This window comes from Lithobates pipiens, unplaced genomic scaffold (assembly GCF_037356315.1).
Source record: "Lithobates pipiens isolate NorthernLeopardFrog02 unplaced genomic scaffold, aLitPip1_a1.2 Scaffold_8, whole genome shotgun sequence".
Taxonomy (NCBI): domain Eukaryota; kingdom Metazoa; phylum Chordata; class Amphibia; order Anura; family Ranidae; genus Lithobates; species Lithobates pipiens.
Window position 1 is genome coordinate 581,029,960 of NW_027507903.1, and position 17,414 is coordinate 581,047,373.

The following is a 17,414-nucleotide window of genomic DNA, read 5'->3' on the forward strand; positions in this document are numbered from 1 at the left end:
TGGCTGTGTCCTGTAGTAACACTTCCACTGTCACACACAAGGCAGATTGGTATGTGAGACAGCCATACTTTAACATAAGGATTTTATATATTTTATCCAGTTTATATAAGTGACCCCAGTGGCTTCTAAGTAATTCTACACATTTTTAGTCTAGACCGTTTTTTAGTTGGACATGGCAAAAAGCTTAACAAATTTCAGGTTTTACTAATGCTGGGCAGGCAGGTTTGGAGAGACTTGAACCGTTCTTCTAGTGATCAGGACTTGGATGAACCTGTAACGAAAAGTGAGGAGTTTCCCTAAGTGTGTTGGCTTTGTATCGACTGTTTCTTAGAACGCTTCCCCATTACTTGTGAAACTCAGATCAATCCTCTAGTTAACATCCTATTTTGTTAGCCTTAAATGGGCCATTCACTGATTTTTGATCTCTCCAATCAACAAATATAACATTCAGATTACATCTGATCCAGCTTTCATATTATACAGCTAGTTCATTTTTGAGAATTGGACTTTGTGCGGCCAGCTGTAGCTTTGCTAATTTAACAGCAATTCACTAAAGTACTGCTTGAAACTATAAAGTGATGATTTATTTCAAACTTTTATTTTATTTTAGAGGTTCCCCATAGAAAAAAAAAAAAAAAAAAAAACGAAAGTCTTCAAGCATGCATCACCAGATTCTGGCGGCAAAGAACTGCCACGGCTGCTGGCAGTGCTGAGATTAGACGTAGCAGTGGTAGAGGATAGGATTACTTGAACAGCTATAATTCTCTAAATGAGAATTTGTTAGTTGTCGTCTGTGAGTGTGGCTAGAAGAAATAGAGAAAAGGCAGCGTGCAGTTTTTTTGTAATTCAATAATCTGTGCAACAAGTAAAGTGTTTGTTTTTTTTTTTTGTTTTTTTTTTGCACGGCTTACTCCAGTTCTCATACTACATGCTCAATCTCTCTTGCACTCATTTACAAAAAAAAAAAAAAAAAAGCGAGGGCGGACACAGTGCCACACACACACTTTAAACATGGGGCTTTTCCCTTTTCTGCATACCACTCGTACTACGTTATTACCGGTAATCCTAAATCCATACAGTCTGTCTCCCCATAAATAACTGACTGGAATGCTTTTCTCTGCTTTTCTCATGCATTAGGTAACAAGAAAGCAATGCTGTTCTTGCACTTTACTTTTTATACAGTGCCTCACCCCAGCACCCACCCTATCTATGTATCCCTGTCCATCCTCTAGGAGGAGATGGGAAGCAGATTACCTACCCAAAAGCTGATCCCCCAGCTGCGGCTCTTACCAGTCTTCCCTATATCGCTGCAGAAGTGGATGCTGCAGAGCAAGCCCAGGGATATCCAGGCTCCTGTGACGTGGCATTGAAATGCTTGCAGCCTTTGGAGCACATTTGTGGCTCTACAGGAAGTGAGAGAGGAGGGGTTAAGAGGCTGGGGGGCTCTGCATCCAGCAGTCTCCATGTGGAAGCAGCATAGGCCTCAGCCAAAAGTCCTCCCAGACACTTAAACTGTTCCAGATGTTGCATCGTTGGAGTAACATAAGCTGCCTTCCATTAACTGTTTTCTCTCCCAGCTGCTCCCAGTTACTGCGCCCGAGTGCCATCATGGCAGCCAGAAGTTTTAATAAGGGTATAAAAGTCATATTTTTAGACTTTATATTAAAGCCTTTTTGCTTAAAAGTTGTCGGTAACTATTATGTTATTAAAAATAAAATTACTAATAAACTGTATGGCCCACTTTTGCTGCATTTTCAAGATTTCATAGCTAACAAAGTGGTACCTGTGGCTGATAACTTTGTACTTGGTCACACGTTGATGAACTCTTCTCTGCCCCTGCAGGAGAAAGAGAAGAAATACATGCTGCCTCTGGACAACCTGAAGATCCGAGATGTAGAGAAAGGGTTCATGTCCACCAAGCACATCTTTGGCATTTTTAACACAGAATCAAGGTGAGCAGCCAGGGGGCCCATGTGTGAGTGGACTGTTAAAGATTTATATCTTACCGGGTATTGATATGTCCTATTGAAATGCAGCTTTGGTTATATAAGCTCAAACTTTCTTTTATACATTCTCTATTACATAGATATGTTAGCATCTGCCTAAAGTGTATGTCCAGCCCAAATTTATTTATTTTTTGGGTAGAGTGGGTAAAGATTAGATTCCTTATCAGGCTAGACTGCTGTTAGTAGCTCTATCATAGAGATTTTCTGGTCATAACATGTTTACTAGACAGGATGTGATAAAATCTGAAATCAAGACAGACTACAATTAAAAGCTGACAGGGATTCTAGCCTTTTACATTTAATTCTCCAGTGCAGGACAGAGTAATTTGTTCTTAGAGCATTGGGTCCGGTATTCAACGCTCCCCTGTAGTTAGTTGACTGCAGGGTTCTATACACGTCCAGGGCTGTGGTCCATTCCCATGGCACCCAGACCCTGAAGACAACCTAGAGTGGGTATGCCTGGTGATGCCTGGGCCCTGGATGTGACAGCAATGTGGACAAGGTAAGACAGGGTTCCCTTATATCTTAAACACTGTTTTCTGGCTATGCATGTCTTGTTAGGTCATTAGTTGGATTTGTCACACAATACATTATGTTCTTTCATCCTACAAAATGAATCGCAATGATTAGGTACACAAGTGGTTTTGAAGGCACAGGTTATAGGGTAATTTACACCTTTTTATGTCGTCCCCTACATCACCCTCCCCCAGTTATTGTCTTGCTTTGTTCAGCCTCATAGATGATCTTATAGTATATATCTTTTTAAATTTGACCCCCCCTCCCCAAAAAACCTGTTGCCTAAAACTTCAAACACAGCCACAGGAACTCAGTCAGAGCCTGAGTTATTGCATTTTTGTACTGACCATGCTGAAACCCCTTAGTTTGTATCCATTCTGTGAGTACCCTGCAGGAGAAAGCTTGGGAGCAAGAGCCCATTGGACAAGTGTCATACATTCCGTTGTAGGCCATGAGGAAGTTCCTTTCGGGGTGATGGCGGTTTCTATGTTTCCAGAGCAAGGTCACTGCCTCCCCTCCATCCCAACGAATTTGACTCCCTCCCTCACAAACGTGCGACCTGTCTGCCTAAAGAAAAATCTGGCCACATGTCCGGCCACTGATTTGTTCCAGAGGCTAGCGCCATTTCTGGAAACGGAATGCCAAACAGCCAAAACACGTTCTCCCTCCCCTACCCCTGACTGTAGTTATGCTTTACCTGGCTCACTTACATTTTCAGAAGGTAAGGAGGATGTTAATATGTTAGCGGAGGCTTCTAAAGCTTTTCACCACCATAGTTTTGTGGCATTAATTCTTCAGCTTCTTGCCGCAGGCTAGCAACTGTAGATTTACACCTAGTGCTGCTCAGTCTCCATGTATTCCATTAATCCCATTAAGCACAAGAAAGAAGGCAATACCTAGAAAGCCTTTCCCCATTATTGATCAAGTTAATTGGGTTTTATATGATTTCCCTAACTCTGAGAGGGATTTTCACTCCTGACATATTTACAGCCCTGTACCCTATGGAAGAGGAGCTCAAAAAGAAATTGACTGTTCTCACGGTGGACCTGGCACCCTTTTGTGCTAAATCTACTAGGGCAGTGATGGCGAAACCTTGGCACCCCAGATGTTTTGGAACTACATTTCCCATGATGCTCCACTACAGTGCAGAGTGCCAGAGCATCATGGGAAATGTAGTTCCAAAACATCTGGGGTGCCAAGGTTCGCCATCACTGTACTAGGGCATGCTCAGCTTTGATTCTTTTGATTGGCCTTTGGAGACTCCTTTTTGAAGTCATCCTTTGCTTTGACAAGTCCAACCTTGAAGCCAGCTATTACCATTTTATCTGTTGCCCATGCTATGGCAATCTGGACTGGCAAACTGAAAAGTGAATTTTTCTCCTGGTATAGATAATCCTATTCTTTCTGTACAATTACAGCTCTTGCTACCTGCCCTACTACTCTGCATAGACGCTGTGGAGAATGTGATTCATGAAATCTCCAAAATATCCTTTGCTTATTTAACAGAAATGTTATAACTTGGCACTTAGAGCACATGTATACTCCCTATTCACTCACCGTGTACTTCTGTTGAACTGAGATGGCCATGCATAGATCAAAATTCGTCCAAATTTCGATCCGCCAATAGCCAGCTTAAAGAGGAAGTAAACCCTGATGGGTTTTACTTCCTCTTTGTTCCCCTGCAAAGTAAAAGCATAATGGGCTAGTATAAAACGCATACTAGCCCATTATGTTGCACTTACCTGCAAACAAAGCCCGCACTGTCCCAGCTAGTGGCCGCATCCATCTTCGTCGTCCTTTCCGGGGCCACAGACTCCAGCTCTGTGACTGGCCGGAGCCGTGTGATGTCACTCCTGCTCATTCGCCCGGGAGCCGTCAGTCAGGGCACTTGCAAGTGAAGAAATGTCAGAGGGCCGCCTCTTCACAGCGCATGTATAGTGTACAGCAAATATCTCCTAAACAGGGCACGTTTATGAGATATTTATACTACCTATAGGTAAGCCTTATTCTAGGCTCGCCTATGGGTAAAAGTCACAATCTGTGGTTTACAACCACTTGAACTCAGCAGGCCAGTCAGTCCAAATGACCCAGTTATTTGCTGATTCTGATTGCAGAGACCAGAAGCATGTTCCCTTGCCCTCTCCAGCAGATTCTGTATCAGTTGTGCCTGTGGCACTAGCGGCTTTTAGGCCTTCTGTCGCAGAGGCTCTACATTCTATGTTGCTCAAATCCTCAGACAAACCTTCCTTCACATGAAGTTGTGGCCCCAATTTTCAGAGTGGGATGTTTGTCAATTTAAGAACCCATAGACAACTTGCATTCTTGATGCCAGGATGCAGGAAGGTGTCTCAGGGCTGAACAACTCAAGTTTCCCTCTTTGCCCCCTTCTGTTTCCTCGCTCACAATCTTCTTCTCTGTGCAGACTAGCGGATCTTCATCAAACCCTTTCAGGGCTTCTGGCTCAAGGTGTCATTTTCCCCAGTCCGAGGCGGAACAGTTCCCAGTCCCAGGGAATCTGTTCATTTTTCTCAAACCATAAAGGGGCGTTTGCCCCAACTTGGATCTCAAGGCTCTGAATGTTTGAATTAAAGTCCAAAATTACAAATAGAATTCACCAGATCTGTGGTTTTCCTGTAGTTCTCCTGGCTTGTGTGAACAGTAAAAATGCTTGTTTGCATGTGCCCATCTTTCCAACAATCCTCAATTTCTATCCTTTGCTGAAGGTCAACAATACTGCCAGTTCCTGACCCTGCTCTTTTAGCCTCTCCTCTGCACTTTTGAGTGTTTACCAAGATGCTGGCTGCAATGTTGGCCCTGTTCATTTTCGTAGCATCTTTATTCCAGGATACCTAGGTGCCCTCTTAAGAAACTTTCTACAAGGGCTCTGTCAGACAACCCATTTCTAACTGTGCATATGTTGGAGGTTCAGCTGTATCCCTAACCTTCAGAAATCTTCACTTTAAGCAACTTAACAGCTAAACGTTTTTGGTCCTGGACACACTTTAGGCCAGAATCCTTTAGAAGATTCATATTTTCTGGTCCCAGGTTTGAATTTTTCAGTCCAAAAGCTGTCTGCATATGTGTGTCTTTGGTATGATGGTAGCCTCCTTCACAACAGTCCCCTTTTAACCAATATCATGCCAGTCATCTGCAACATAACAATCTGTCAATCCAGTCTTTGGAGACACTGATTAGTCTGTCACTGAGGGCCAGGTTTTAAGTTGTTAGTCCTTTCTTCCCATATTTTAGCTGCTTCTCATAAAAGATGCCAGCTTAGCAGGTGCATGGGATTTGGTTGTCAGAGGAGTTTCGTCTCCGGATAAACATTCTGGGGCTTTGGTTGATTTGGCTGTCACTTTAGCTTTGGACCGCCTTAGTGGAGGGCCATCTGATGGGTATTTTGAGGCAGATAAAGCCATGGCTGTGGTGTACACAAACGAGGAACCGGAATTCTAGCTGCTGCAAAAGAGGTAGACTGAATTGTGTACTGGGCACAGGTCCAGCCTTGTCAACTGTGTATATTCCAGGCAAAGACAATTGGCAGGTAGACTTCCTCAGCTGGCAGTGTTCCTGGACCTGTCGCCAGTGGGAATGCCTAATGTGGACCTTCTGGCCTCCCAGTTTTAACACTCTGGCCAAGGTTTTAATTTAACTACAGGGTTCCCCTGGCAGAAGCAGTGGATGTGCTGGTTGTTCAGTATCATCAATAGGTCTGATCTATGCATTTCTCTCCTGAAACTGCTACCTTGTCTGCTTAGCGGAGGATGTTTTCATGATATTCATTAACCTGGACTAGCTCAGGCGAACGTGGTACAATAAGGCAAATATTTAAAAAGTGCAGCTCTGCATGCTTTTAAATGAATAAATGTTTTATAGAACTAGTGGATAATAATGCTTTGTGTTAGAAATCCATTCCTTGTGCTAATAGGTTAATAAACAAATTACCTACTAAAAAAGAAAGAAAAATGTGCTTGCACTATATAAACTGATGCTAAACATTTATATGCAAATGTTACTTCATAAAAAATGGAACCAATAAAGTTCTCAATATAGTGTTTGTGTTTGTGTGTGTAAACATTCAAATCTTCAGTGCTGATTCTGTAATAATTCAAAGTTCTCAAGGGCCTTTTTTCCTATTAATGCTTTCTCCTTAAAGGAGAAGTATGGCCAAAACTTCTTTTTTGGCCATTCTTCTATGGGTCACAGGAGGGCAATTCGATTTGCACTCTTGTGCGGTCACTCAACTGGTCCAGACTGGAGAAAGATCTTGACCATATTGTCGGCATCTGACCAGAGGCCTGGATCGGCACCTGGCTCAGGCTCTCAACTATGAGCGGAAAGCCTGAGCCAGTCCCTCCTGCCCTCTCCACTGCCCAGCACTCCAGTGAGTGCTGGAGGGGAGAGCAGGGAACCGCTGACAGTCTCCAGCTCTCTGCTCAGAGCGGAGGGGGAGAACTGAGTGATCAGTGTTTTATCACTCAATTCTCATTGCAGAGTCGGCAGAGGACCGATATAGCATCGGATCTATGCTGCATCCACCTAGGTGAGTATAAATGTCTTTTTTTTTTTTTTTGTTCTCTTAAGATGTCCCCTTTGGTCCTCTCTCTCTCCTCCAATCTCTTGTCTTTAGAGGGCTTCATCCACACAACATGCCACTAAATAAAAACAAATTGGGGGAGGGGGAAACAAAGTGTAGCACCCTTTATTTAATAAACCACAACATCCAAAATGGCATACTTGCATTCTGTAATGACACTTATGACTGACTTGTTTATGTGAACCACGCTACTGGCCTGATCTAGGATGTCTTTTGAATGGTCATTGTAGGAATGTGTATAAGGATCTACGTCAAATAGAACTTGCCTGTGACTCTCAAGAGGACGTAGATAGCTGGAAAGCCTCATTTCTTCGAGCAGGAGTGTACCCTGAAAAAGACCAGGTAATAATGCACTTGCTATGCAGTACAAAATGATAAAACATTCTATACATAGATGGTTTCAGAACAGAAGCTGCAGTCTAGTGCAGACCAGTGAATAACACAAATGTCATACTATGACTGGCAATAGTTGGCTTGGTCATTTTTTTTTTTTTTTTTTTTTTCAATCTGTTAAACAAAAGAACAGATTTCTCCATCCACATATGCGAGGGGATAGACAAATCCTTCCTGCTGTGCCATTGTATTCTGACAGGACTCCTCAGCTGTCAAAATACACTGATCAGCGGCTGCAGTATATTGGTTGCAGCCAGTTTTCCAACAGTCATTTTCAACAGAAGTGAATCGGAATGGCCATAAATGGATGGGTGTCCCTTTCAGCTTTGTAATTCTACATTACACAGGCAAGGCTCAAGCTGCCTTCTTTAATCACAACACCTATTAAACTGAATTAGTATTTTAAATTTAACATTATTTGGTAAACATCCCCTGGTAAATGTACACAGGTAAATAGAAAAATGGCCTATATCTTGTAGTCTGTTGCTGATATTAAAGTGGATGTAAACCCCCACATATACCCAGTGAAGAACCTCAGATACAGAGAGATGAAACAAATCCTCCTATATAAGTTTTACATGTATATTGTCTGTCTTCATTATACTGTTAAAGTGCTCTTCATATTAGACTTTTCGCTTCCTCATTCAGCAGTAGCAGTGCAGTGTTGGATTACACTGGGAGACAGCTGATTGGGGGAAACGCACAACCTCCCCCAGATAGGCAGAGAGTTTTAGAGCTGTGTTTTGACAAGTCAAGCTTTCGGCTAATCTGTTTATAGCACCCAGCCTGACACAAATTTCAGCCTGGTTTTATCACATGTCTGAGAACTTGTCAGATGTTATCAGGCTGATAACAGAAGAACAGAGCAGGAGAAAGCCACGGGACATAGTGCTTTGAAGAGTGATGAGAAAACACTGCAGATATGTGGCCACCTCAAATTTCATTAATCAGGTTTACATCCACTTTAAGACAACGCTTCAGTTTTTTTTTTTTTTTTTTTTTTTTGTTGATCATGACAGATCTGAACCGGGATGTCTGCGACCATAGACTAACACAACATTGCTCTCCCCCCCCCCCTTTTATTTGGGAAAGGGGGTGGGGGCAGAAATTTGGTGGCAGCAGAAACCAATTGCTCCTGCTGCTATCATTGCAGCCTGTAAATACAGGAATAAAGGGGAGAAGACCTGCAGCCAGGCACAGAGCTGAATTGATATGAGTCTGGTGATTTACAGCTAATTTAAGTGGCAATCACTCCAGGTAATCCTTTTCTTGTGACGGGCAGGCTTGCTAATAAATGAGGTTCTGAAATTGAGAAGGAACGGGGCTAAGTAGGAGCAGTATATAATTTTAGCTGCTTATACAACCTCTGTTTATGCATTTTTTTTATTTATTTTTTTTATTCCCATTTTAAATTACCGTATATACTCGAGTATAGGCCGACCCGAATATAAGCCGAGGCCCCCAATTTACCCCCAAAAAACTGGAAAACTTATTGACTCGTGTATAAGCCTAGGGTGAGACATGGCTGTCCATCCCTGTGTGTCCGTCCATCCCTGTGTGTGTGTCCGTCCATCCATCCCTGTGTGTGTGTCCATCCATCCATCCATCCATCCATCCCTGTGTGTCCGTCCATCCCTGTGTGTGTATCCATCCATCCCTGTGTGTGTGTGTGTGTGTGTGTGTGTGTGTGTATTCATCCATCCATCCATCCCTGTGTGTGTGTGTGTGTGTGTGTGCAGCCTTGTGTGTGTGTCCAGCCTACCTGTGTCCCAAGCCTTCGTCCCAAGCCTCCGTCCCGAGCCTCCTCTGTCCCGTGCCTCCTCTGTCCCGTGCCTCCTCTGTCCCGTGCCTCCTCTGTCCCGTGCCTCCTCTGTCCCGTGCCTCCTCTGTCCCGTGCCTCCTCTGTCCCGTGCCTCCTCTGTCCCGTGCCTCCTCTGTCCCGTGCCTCCTCTGTCCCGTGCCTCCTCTGTCCCGTGCCTCCTCTGTCCCGTGCCTCCTCTGTCCCGTGCCTCCTCTGTCCCGTGCCTCCTCTGTCCCGTGCCTCCTCTGTCCCGTGCCTCCTCTGTCCCGTGCCTCCTCTGTCCCGTGCCTCCTCTGTCCCGTGCCTCCTCTGTCCCGTGCCTCCTCTGTCCCGTGCCTCCTCTGTCCCGTGCCTCCTCTGTCCCGTGCCTCCTCTGTCCCGTGCCTCCTCTGTCCCGTGCCTCCTCTGTCCCGTGCCTCCTCTGTCCCGTGCCTCCTCTGTCCCGTGCCTCCTCTGTCCCGTGCCTCCTCTGTCCCGTGCCTCCTCTGTCCCGTGCCTCCTCTGTCCCGTGCCTCCTCTGTCCCGTGCCTCCTCTGTCCCGTGCCTCCTCTGTCCCGTGCCTCCTCTGTCCCGTGCCTCCTCTGTCCCGTGCCTCCTCTGTCCCGTGCCTCCTCTGTCCCGTGCCTCCTCTGTCCCGTGCCTCCTCTGTCCCGTGCCTCCTCTGTCCCGTGCCTCCTCTGTCCCGTGCCTCCTCTGTCCCGTGCCTCCTCTGTCCCGTGCCTCCTCTGTCCCGTGCCTCCTCTGTCCCGTGCCTCCTCTGTCCCGTGCCTCCTCTGTCCCGTGCCTCCTCTGTCCCGTGCCTCCTCTGTCCCGTGCCTCCTCTGTCCCGTGCCTCCTCTGTCCCGTGCCTCCTCTGTCCCGTGCCTCCTCTGTCCCGTGCCTCCTCTGTCCCGTGCCTCCTCTGTCCCGTGCCTCCTCTGTCCCGTGCCTCCTCTGTCCCGTGCCTCCTCTGTCCCGTGCCTCCTCTGTCCCGTGCCTCCTCTGTCCCGTGCCTCCTCTGTCCCGTGCCTCCTCTGTCCCGTGCCTCCTCTGTCCCGTGCCTCCTCTGTCCCGTGCCTCCTCTGTCCCGTGCCTCCTCTGTCCCGTGCCTCCTCTGTCCCGTGCCTCCTCTGTCCCGTGCCTCCTCTGTCCCGTGCCTCCTCTGTCCCGTGCCTCCTCTGTCCCGTGCCTCCTCTGTCCCGTGCCTCCTCTGTCCCGTGCCTCCTCTGTCCCGTGCCTCCTCTGTCCCGTGCCTCCTCTGTCCCGTGCCTCCTCTGTCCCGTGCCTCCTCTGTCCCGTGCCTCCTCTGTCCCGTGCCTCCTCTGTCCCGTGCCTCCTCTGTCCCGTGCCTCCTCTGTCCCGTGCCTCCTCTGTCCCGTGCCTCCTCTGTCCCGTGCCTCCTCTGTCCCGTGCCTCCTCTGTCCCGTGCCTCCTCTGTCCCGTGCCTCCTCCGTCCCGTGCCTCCTCCGTCCCGTGCCTCCTCCGTCCCGTGCCTCCTCCGTCCCGTGCCTCCTCCGTCCCGTGCCTCCTCCGTCCCGTGCCTCCTCCGTCCCGTGCCTCCTCCGTCCCGTGCCTCCTCCGTCCCGTGCCTCCTCCGTCCCGTGCCTCCTCCGTCCCGTGCCTCCTCCGTCCCGTGCCTCCTCCGTCCCGTGCCTCCTCTGTCCCGTGCCTCCTCCGTCCCGTGCCTCCTCCGTCCCGTGTCGTGCCGATGGATCGCCGCTCTTCTCGGCGGCCATTCTACGATTCAAAAGCTGCGCCTCCGTCCTCCGCCTGTGATAGGCGGAACACTCAATTTCCCAGCAGCCTGTGTTCCGCCTATCACGGACATCCTCTCATACTCGTCCGTAGTATGAGAATGAACGGATGTCCGTGATAGGCGGAACACTGACTGCTGGGAAATTCAGTGTTCCGCCTATCACAGGCGGAGGCGGAGAAGGAGGCGCGGCTTTTGAATTTTAATGTCCGCCGTCTGTCTGCTCGATACGCTGATCGAGCAGTCAGACAGCGGTGACTCGAGTATAAGCCGAGGGGGCACTTTCAGCCTCAAAAAAGAGGCTGAAAATCTCGGCTTATACTCGAGTATATACGGTACTCAGGTTTGTGAAAGGTTTATGCTAAGAAAAATGTGTCCGCTTCTGAGATCTATAGCAAAGGAAAATGTGTGCTTATTGCTGCTATTCGGGTGCCTGCATTTATTGCTTCTTTGGGGGGGGGGGGAACATTTAAACCTGATTTCTACGAGTAGAACCGCCACGTTCTTTTGGTTATTTTTTTTATTTTTATTTATTTTTTTAAATAAGCAAGTTGGAAATTTTCTAAGAAATCCATTTTCGCACAGGTCAGATAATGAAATCCTTTCTTGTATATCTTAGACAGAAAATGAAGATGACATGCAAGAGAACACCTTCTCCATGGATCCCCAGCTGGAGAGACAAGTGGAGACCATTAGAAATTTGGTGGACTCCTACATGGGAATCATAAACAAGACCATCCGTGACCTCATGCCAAAGACCATAATGCACCTCATGATCAATAATGTGAGCGGACAATGCATGCTGTACAGAATAGAATGGGTGTTGTTTATCCTGTTGTATACTTTGTTAGCTTTACAAAAATGTACTGCCTGGGTGTGCTGGAAATTACAATTCCAAGGCCAGTGGTTGTGGGGGTCTGCGTGCAGGGGGCTTATATGAATTTGGAACCCCCCTTCAACAAGGGGGCCACCAGATCTCACCCCCATGTGAATGAGTAGACGTACAAAAAAGTGAAAAGCAAATAACACAACACAAGTTTTTGACAATTGTTATTTGACGTCCGCCACCACCAAGCTGAAAAAAAGAAAACGCCCCAGCCCCCAAAACACCCCCCGACACGGGTTCGCACCCTCTGCCTGCTCCACCGCTTGACAGCTCTTAACTAAGGGGCTGGGGGCACTTGCTGACATCACCAGGTGGCACCACCCTTTTGTGACGTCATCACCCGAGGGCATGCTGGGTCGGTATGGATATTGGTGTTGGGTGACCAACATCCATGCTGGAATTCTTTTCACAAGTCACACACAAGTTGCATGTATATCATGCAAGTGTGACTTTCATGTGACTTTTGAGGGTTTACATTGATGTCTGTGGCCCTCAAGTTGCATGAAAGCTGGACCAAAGTACTGCAGGAACTACTTTAAAGTCGTACAGATATGAACGGTATTCATTGGAAAACATGGGATGAGATTTTGGGGTCTTAATTGTTTGCATACAGGTCCATTTTAACAGCACTAAGATCAATTTTTATGCTCCTAGGCAACAAGAAGTTAGGTTGCTTGTCGCTACATCTACAACAAATTTTAAGAAGGCTGCTGCAAATGATTTGACTGGCAACGAGTGATTTTATTGCTCAGTAGCTTGGAAATAAAATCCTGTATGTAGCCTAGCCCAAGAACTGTGGTCACATAGTTGACTATCATCCAAAAAATGCACGCATCACAAAAAAGTTGCATAAAGGAAATGTACAGTAATGTGGGCCAGCAGTGTGCTATTGCTACAGTGGGTTGGCTTGTTATGCATGATGGAGTGCATGTGTTCCCACATGTTAAAGTGTGCATGACCCTAATATTTTTTTTGCAGTGTCCCTTTAGTCCTTTATTTTGTAGCATGGCAACAGAACAGTTTCCATCCACATTACATTCCTTGTAAGATAAAGGGTTGTGAAATTATGGATCAGTTGGTACTATCTGTGCAATCTAGAATTATTTGTTTATAACTTCAATCATAACCACCAGTACTCCCAGTGAGGCTCTGCTGCATGCATATGTACTGACATTCGAGCAAGATGGAGACTGCACTAAATGTGAAAATCAAAAGGCAGAAACTCTTCTGTTAGATATAGCAGAGTCATGTATTCATATACAGTTGCGCTAATATTAGGATTCGTTTAAGGAACTAAATGTTCCAAAAACTAGTGATAAAAGTCCAAATGTGATGACAGGTTCTTTAGCAGTATCCGCACCATCCACCACCTTATAGTGTGTGTGATCCTTCAATTATCACCTCCACTATAAACAGTCTCTCTCTGCCCTACGCATTTCATCTTGACTAGGGCGACGCAACGTGATGACATCACTGCACACCTCGAATCCCGGAGGGACGGGTTGCTGCTATTCCGCCAGTCAGCGTGTTTTTCGAGCGCATGTGCATTTCCTTTGATATAAGTGCAATACTTTATATGCTCTGTGATCCTTCAACTATCCCCTCCACCATAAACAGAGTGCTCGCTTACCAGCTTGCATAGACCTATCAAGGAAGGTCAGTGACACTTGTGGCTCTAAACCCAGCCGGTGCCTTTAACTGTTGAGGAACCTCTCTGGACTTATGGACCCACCATCTGGTGTTATTGCAGGATATCCTCAAAATGCAAAAGGCTCACTATAGCATAAAATCCTTAAACTTTATTCAGCGCATATGAAGTATTGCACTTACATCAAAGGAAATGTGTATTCATGCTAAACAAACATGCTGGAATAGCAGCAACCTGTCCTTCCGTGACTCTAAGTACACAGTGACATCAGCGCATTGCTCTGCCCTAGTCAAGATGAAATGCATAGGGAAGAGCGACTGTTTATGGTGGATGGGATAATTGAAGGATCACACACTACACGGTGGTGGATGGTGCAGATACTGCTAAAAACCTTTTGTTCAACGTTTGGATGTTTATTATTTTTACTGATGTTTTGGAACATTTTAGATTTAATCCTAATATTAGCGCAACGCTGTATATGAATACATGTGCTGACAAGGAACATGTCGACAGGAGAAAGATGACCTCATCAGTTTGCTGCTGCTTTTTGATTGTCCGGTCACAGGCTGGGAGCAGGAACGGGACCAAGCGGCATTGCTTTACTACAAAGAAGTTGGGTCACCAGCATGGCTGTGCTGTTTTGCAGAGCTGTGTAATTTTTGGACTTGCAAAATTTCAAGTCCTTTGGCATGTAGTAAAACTGCTTTCACTTAAAACGAACCTCTAAATAGCCAGCCAAGGGATATGTAATTCTGATCAGCTAGTTTTATTACTCACACACACTGTCAAACTGCACAGCCAGGCTGATTACTACATTATTTTGAAGTTCTACTCCACAGCTTTCTATGTTTCCTATTTGGCTCCAGCTAGCCATATTGGACGATTTGACAGCATAATCACACTAGACTTATTGCTCATTGAACAGACCAATAACACAGTAAGCTTAGAATCTGAACTAGGAAAAAGTAAAGCCCTCTATTTGGCTAGAGTTAGGTGTGCGCATCACAAGAGCGGCTGAACAGATTTTCACTTCCTTTCCTATAGGCGAAGGAGTTCATTCACTCGGAGCTGCTGGCGTATCTCTACTCATCCACTGACCAGAACAGTTTGATGGAGGAGTCGGCGGACCAGGCTCAGAGGCGAGATGATATGCTCAGGATGTATCATGCACTGAAGGAGGCTCTGAACATTATCGGGGATATTACCACTAGCACCATCACCACCCCGGTCCCTCCTCCAGTGGATGACACCTGGCTGCAGAATTCCAACAGTGGACATAGGTTGGTACAGTACTGTCCACTGTCCTTTATGTACATATCAATTTTCACTTTCATCAGGAATAAATGTCTCTAAATACATGTCTGTTTGTTTTTTTTCTTTTCAGCCCGAATATGCTGAGGAGGCCAGTTTCCAACATCATGCCTCCCAGCCGTCCTCCTGCTGTCCGTGGCCCCACACCAGGCCCCCCTCTCATACCTGTACCAGCAGGAGGTTCTGCTTACCCTCCAATCCCTTCTCGCCCTGGCTCAGCGGGGCCATTCCCTGCTGCTAACAATGACCCTTTTTCTGCACCTCCACAGATCCCATCCCGACCTGCTCGTATCCCACCAGGTGTACCGCCCGGTGTGCCCAGGTAAGGACCATGATCTACTGCATGTTGCTCAGTGGACTATCGCTGCATGATGAACGTGATCAATTACTACACTAATTATGGTCACATACTTGATAACTACGTGTGTCTGTAGATGAATGATCTGCACAAGAGTATATCTTTCTGGTCACTGCAATGTGGTGGGAAACCTAACCCAACACATTGAATTACTTGCCATATGGCAGGGCTAGACAAGGATAGTAACAGGAATTAAATTGAAGGTTTCTTTGCACCCTAGACTCAGAGTATTTGCCAAGCCTCTTCTCTGCAACTTGATTGCGGAGCTGTTATCAAGAAAACCACTGAAACACATAGTAAGAGCTTGACCACCTTTACTTAAATTCCTATTGGCCATTTAAGAAGCCCATCATTGGAATGGGCCAGTAGAAATATATATGTAGGGGGTAGCGTAGAGGGGCAATAATTGCTGCAGCAGGATCCTGGTAGATAATTTGATGTTTGTCATTTTTAATAGAAAACTATAGTCTATTTTTATTTTCAAATAAAAAATTAAGCTGCCTTTCTATGGACATGCAAATACATATTCTTACATTTGTCACTCCATAGAGATGTATGGAGCGACTGTTCAGGTCTGCCTGAAAAAACTGACAGGCGAATCTGAACGGTCCACGCGTGTGAAAGGGCCCTCTAAACCTGCTCTCTGCCACATTCTAAGCCTACTCTAGCCCTGTAAAAAAAAAAAAATGCTCTACCTGTTCTGCAGCCGCTCCAGTCCCAGGCTGAGCTTTCAGCAGTTGCCTCAGTGTGTGGGAGTGTTCAGAAGAGACAGCTGACAATGGAAGCCCCATACTAGCTCTATGGGAGCTGTCACTTCCCAGGTATTTCACAGCCGTTGTCGACTTTACCCTTCACACAGCATCAGCTGCTGGAGACTGGACTGTAGTGACTGCAGAATGGGTAAATAAAGCAATTTATTCTTTACAAGGCTAGATAGATCAAGGTTAGAATGTGGCAGAGTAGGTTTAGCATTTCCCAAAGCTCCTGCTCTGTGTATAAATTAGTAGACTGGTAGCCTTTTAAAGTCACTGCAGGGAAGGAGAGCAGGGGGAGGTAAGCTTATTGGGTCACTGATAGTAGGGGGAGCAGAGCTATTAAGCTATGGCTGTCAGCAGTAGCAGGCCGAGCTTAGCTGCAGAGTTGTTGCTGGCAGTGGAGGAGCTGAGCTGCAGAATTGCTGCTCAGAATGGGGGAGCTGAGCTCCTACTTGGGAGGGTCGGGCGGGGCAAGCTATGCTGCAAAGTCACTGCTGGGAGAATAAAGCAGGGTAAGCTGGGTTGCCAAGTGTCTGCCCGCAGAGGGGAGCAGGGTAAGTTTAGTTGCCCATTGTGGAGAATGGGAGCAGGGCGAGTTGCGCTGCTAAAGTGAAAGTGCATTCTTTGTGCTTTTAGGATGAGTTGCTTTAAGATGCATATGTTTCTGCGTATAGTTTATATTTACACGGGACAGCTATATTTGCAGAGTACTTGCACAGTAGTACTGCATCATGACGTTTCTTAAGGGCTCCCCTTTTAGTGCAAGTCTAATGGGTCAGGCCTGACTTGACAACCGACTCTGGTAGTCTGAGCTTATCTTAGCAGTGATTAAACCTCAGTTGAGCTTTCAGTGGTGGGCATGGACTTTCAGTTCATATCCTTTTATAAAGCACCCCGACTAGAACAGTCTAACCCCTGCAAGTATGCTGGCAGAGAATGACCCTTGGTCTCTGTATAAAAGCAGTGTGGTCTCTAAGGATATAAACCCCAACCCCCCCCCCCCCCCCCGAGTAAAGCTGGCCATGCATTATACAATGTTCCTATTCGATTTCCTATAGATTTACATTCAGCTATGTAGAGGAAGGGCCTGCCTGATTGCATACAAATTAACCGCTTCAGCCCTGGAAGATTTTACCCCCTTCCAGACCTGAGCACTTTTTGCTATTCGGCACTACGTTGTTTAACCAACAATTGCACGATCGTGGGGAAAACAGGACATCAACTTTGTTTGGGTACAACATCGCACGAATAGCTTTCTTTTGGTGCTGTTTGATCACCTCTGCGTTTTTATTTTTTGCACTATAAACAAAAAAGCGACAATTTTGAGAAACCTCAATATTTTTTACTTTTTTTCCTGTAGTCACATCGGACACTTTTGATACTATTTTGGGACCAGTGACATTTGTACAGC

General features: G+C 46.2%; 1 protein-coding gene and 1 long non-coding RNA gene across 4 annotated transcripts in view; one reads left to right on the top strand and one right to left on the bottom strand.

Annotated features, from left to right (window-relative positions):
• Positions 1–17,414, top strand: part of DNM2 (dynamin 2) — a 176,333-nt gene that overhangs the window by 131,029 nt on the left and 27,890 nt on the right. For all 3 annotated transcript variants that reach the window (XM_077470271.1, XM_077470273.1, XM_077470272.1), the window contains 5 exons: positions 1,843–1,952; positions 7,350–7,461; positions 11,665–11,829; positions 14,624–14,859; positions 14,964–15,212. In XM_077470271.1, coding sequence (XP_077326397.1) covers positions 1,843–1,952; positions 7,350–7,461; positions 11,665–11,829; positions 14,624–14,859; positions 14,964–15,212 — 872 coding nt within the window. The remainder of the gene's footprint in view (positions 1–1,842; positions 1,953–7,349; positions 7,462–11,664; positions 11,830–14,623; positions 14,860–14,963; positions 15,213–17,414) is intronic.
• Positions 143–1,468, bottom strand: LOC143961103 (uncharacterized). Its single transcript, XR_013270408.1, has 2 exons — positions 1,291–1,468; positions 143–271 (listed from the first exon to the last, which is right to left on the bottom strand). It is a non-coding gene; the product is annotated as an uncharacterized LOC143961103 (long non-coding RNA).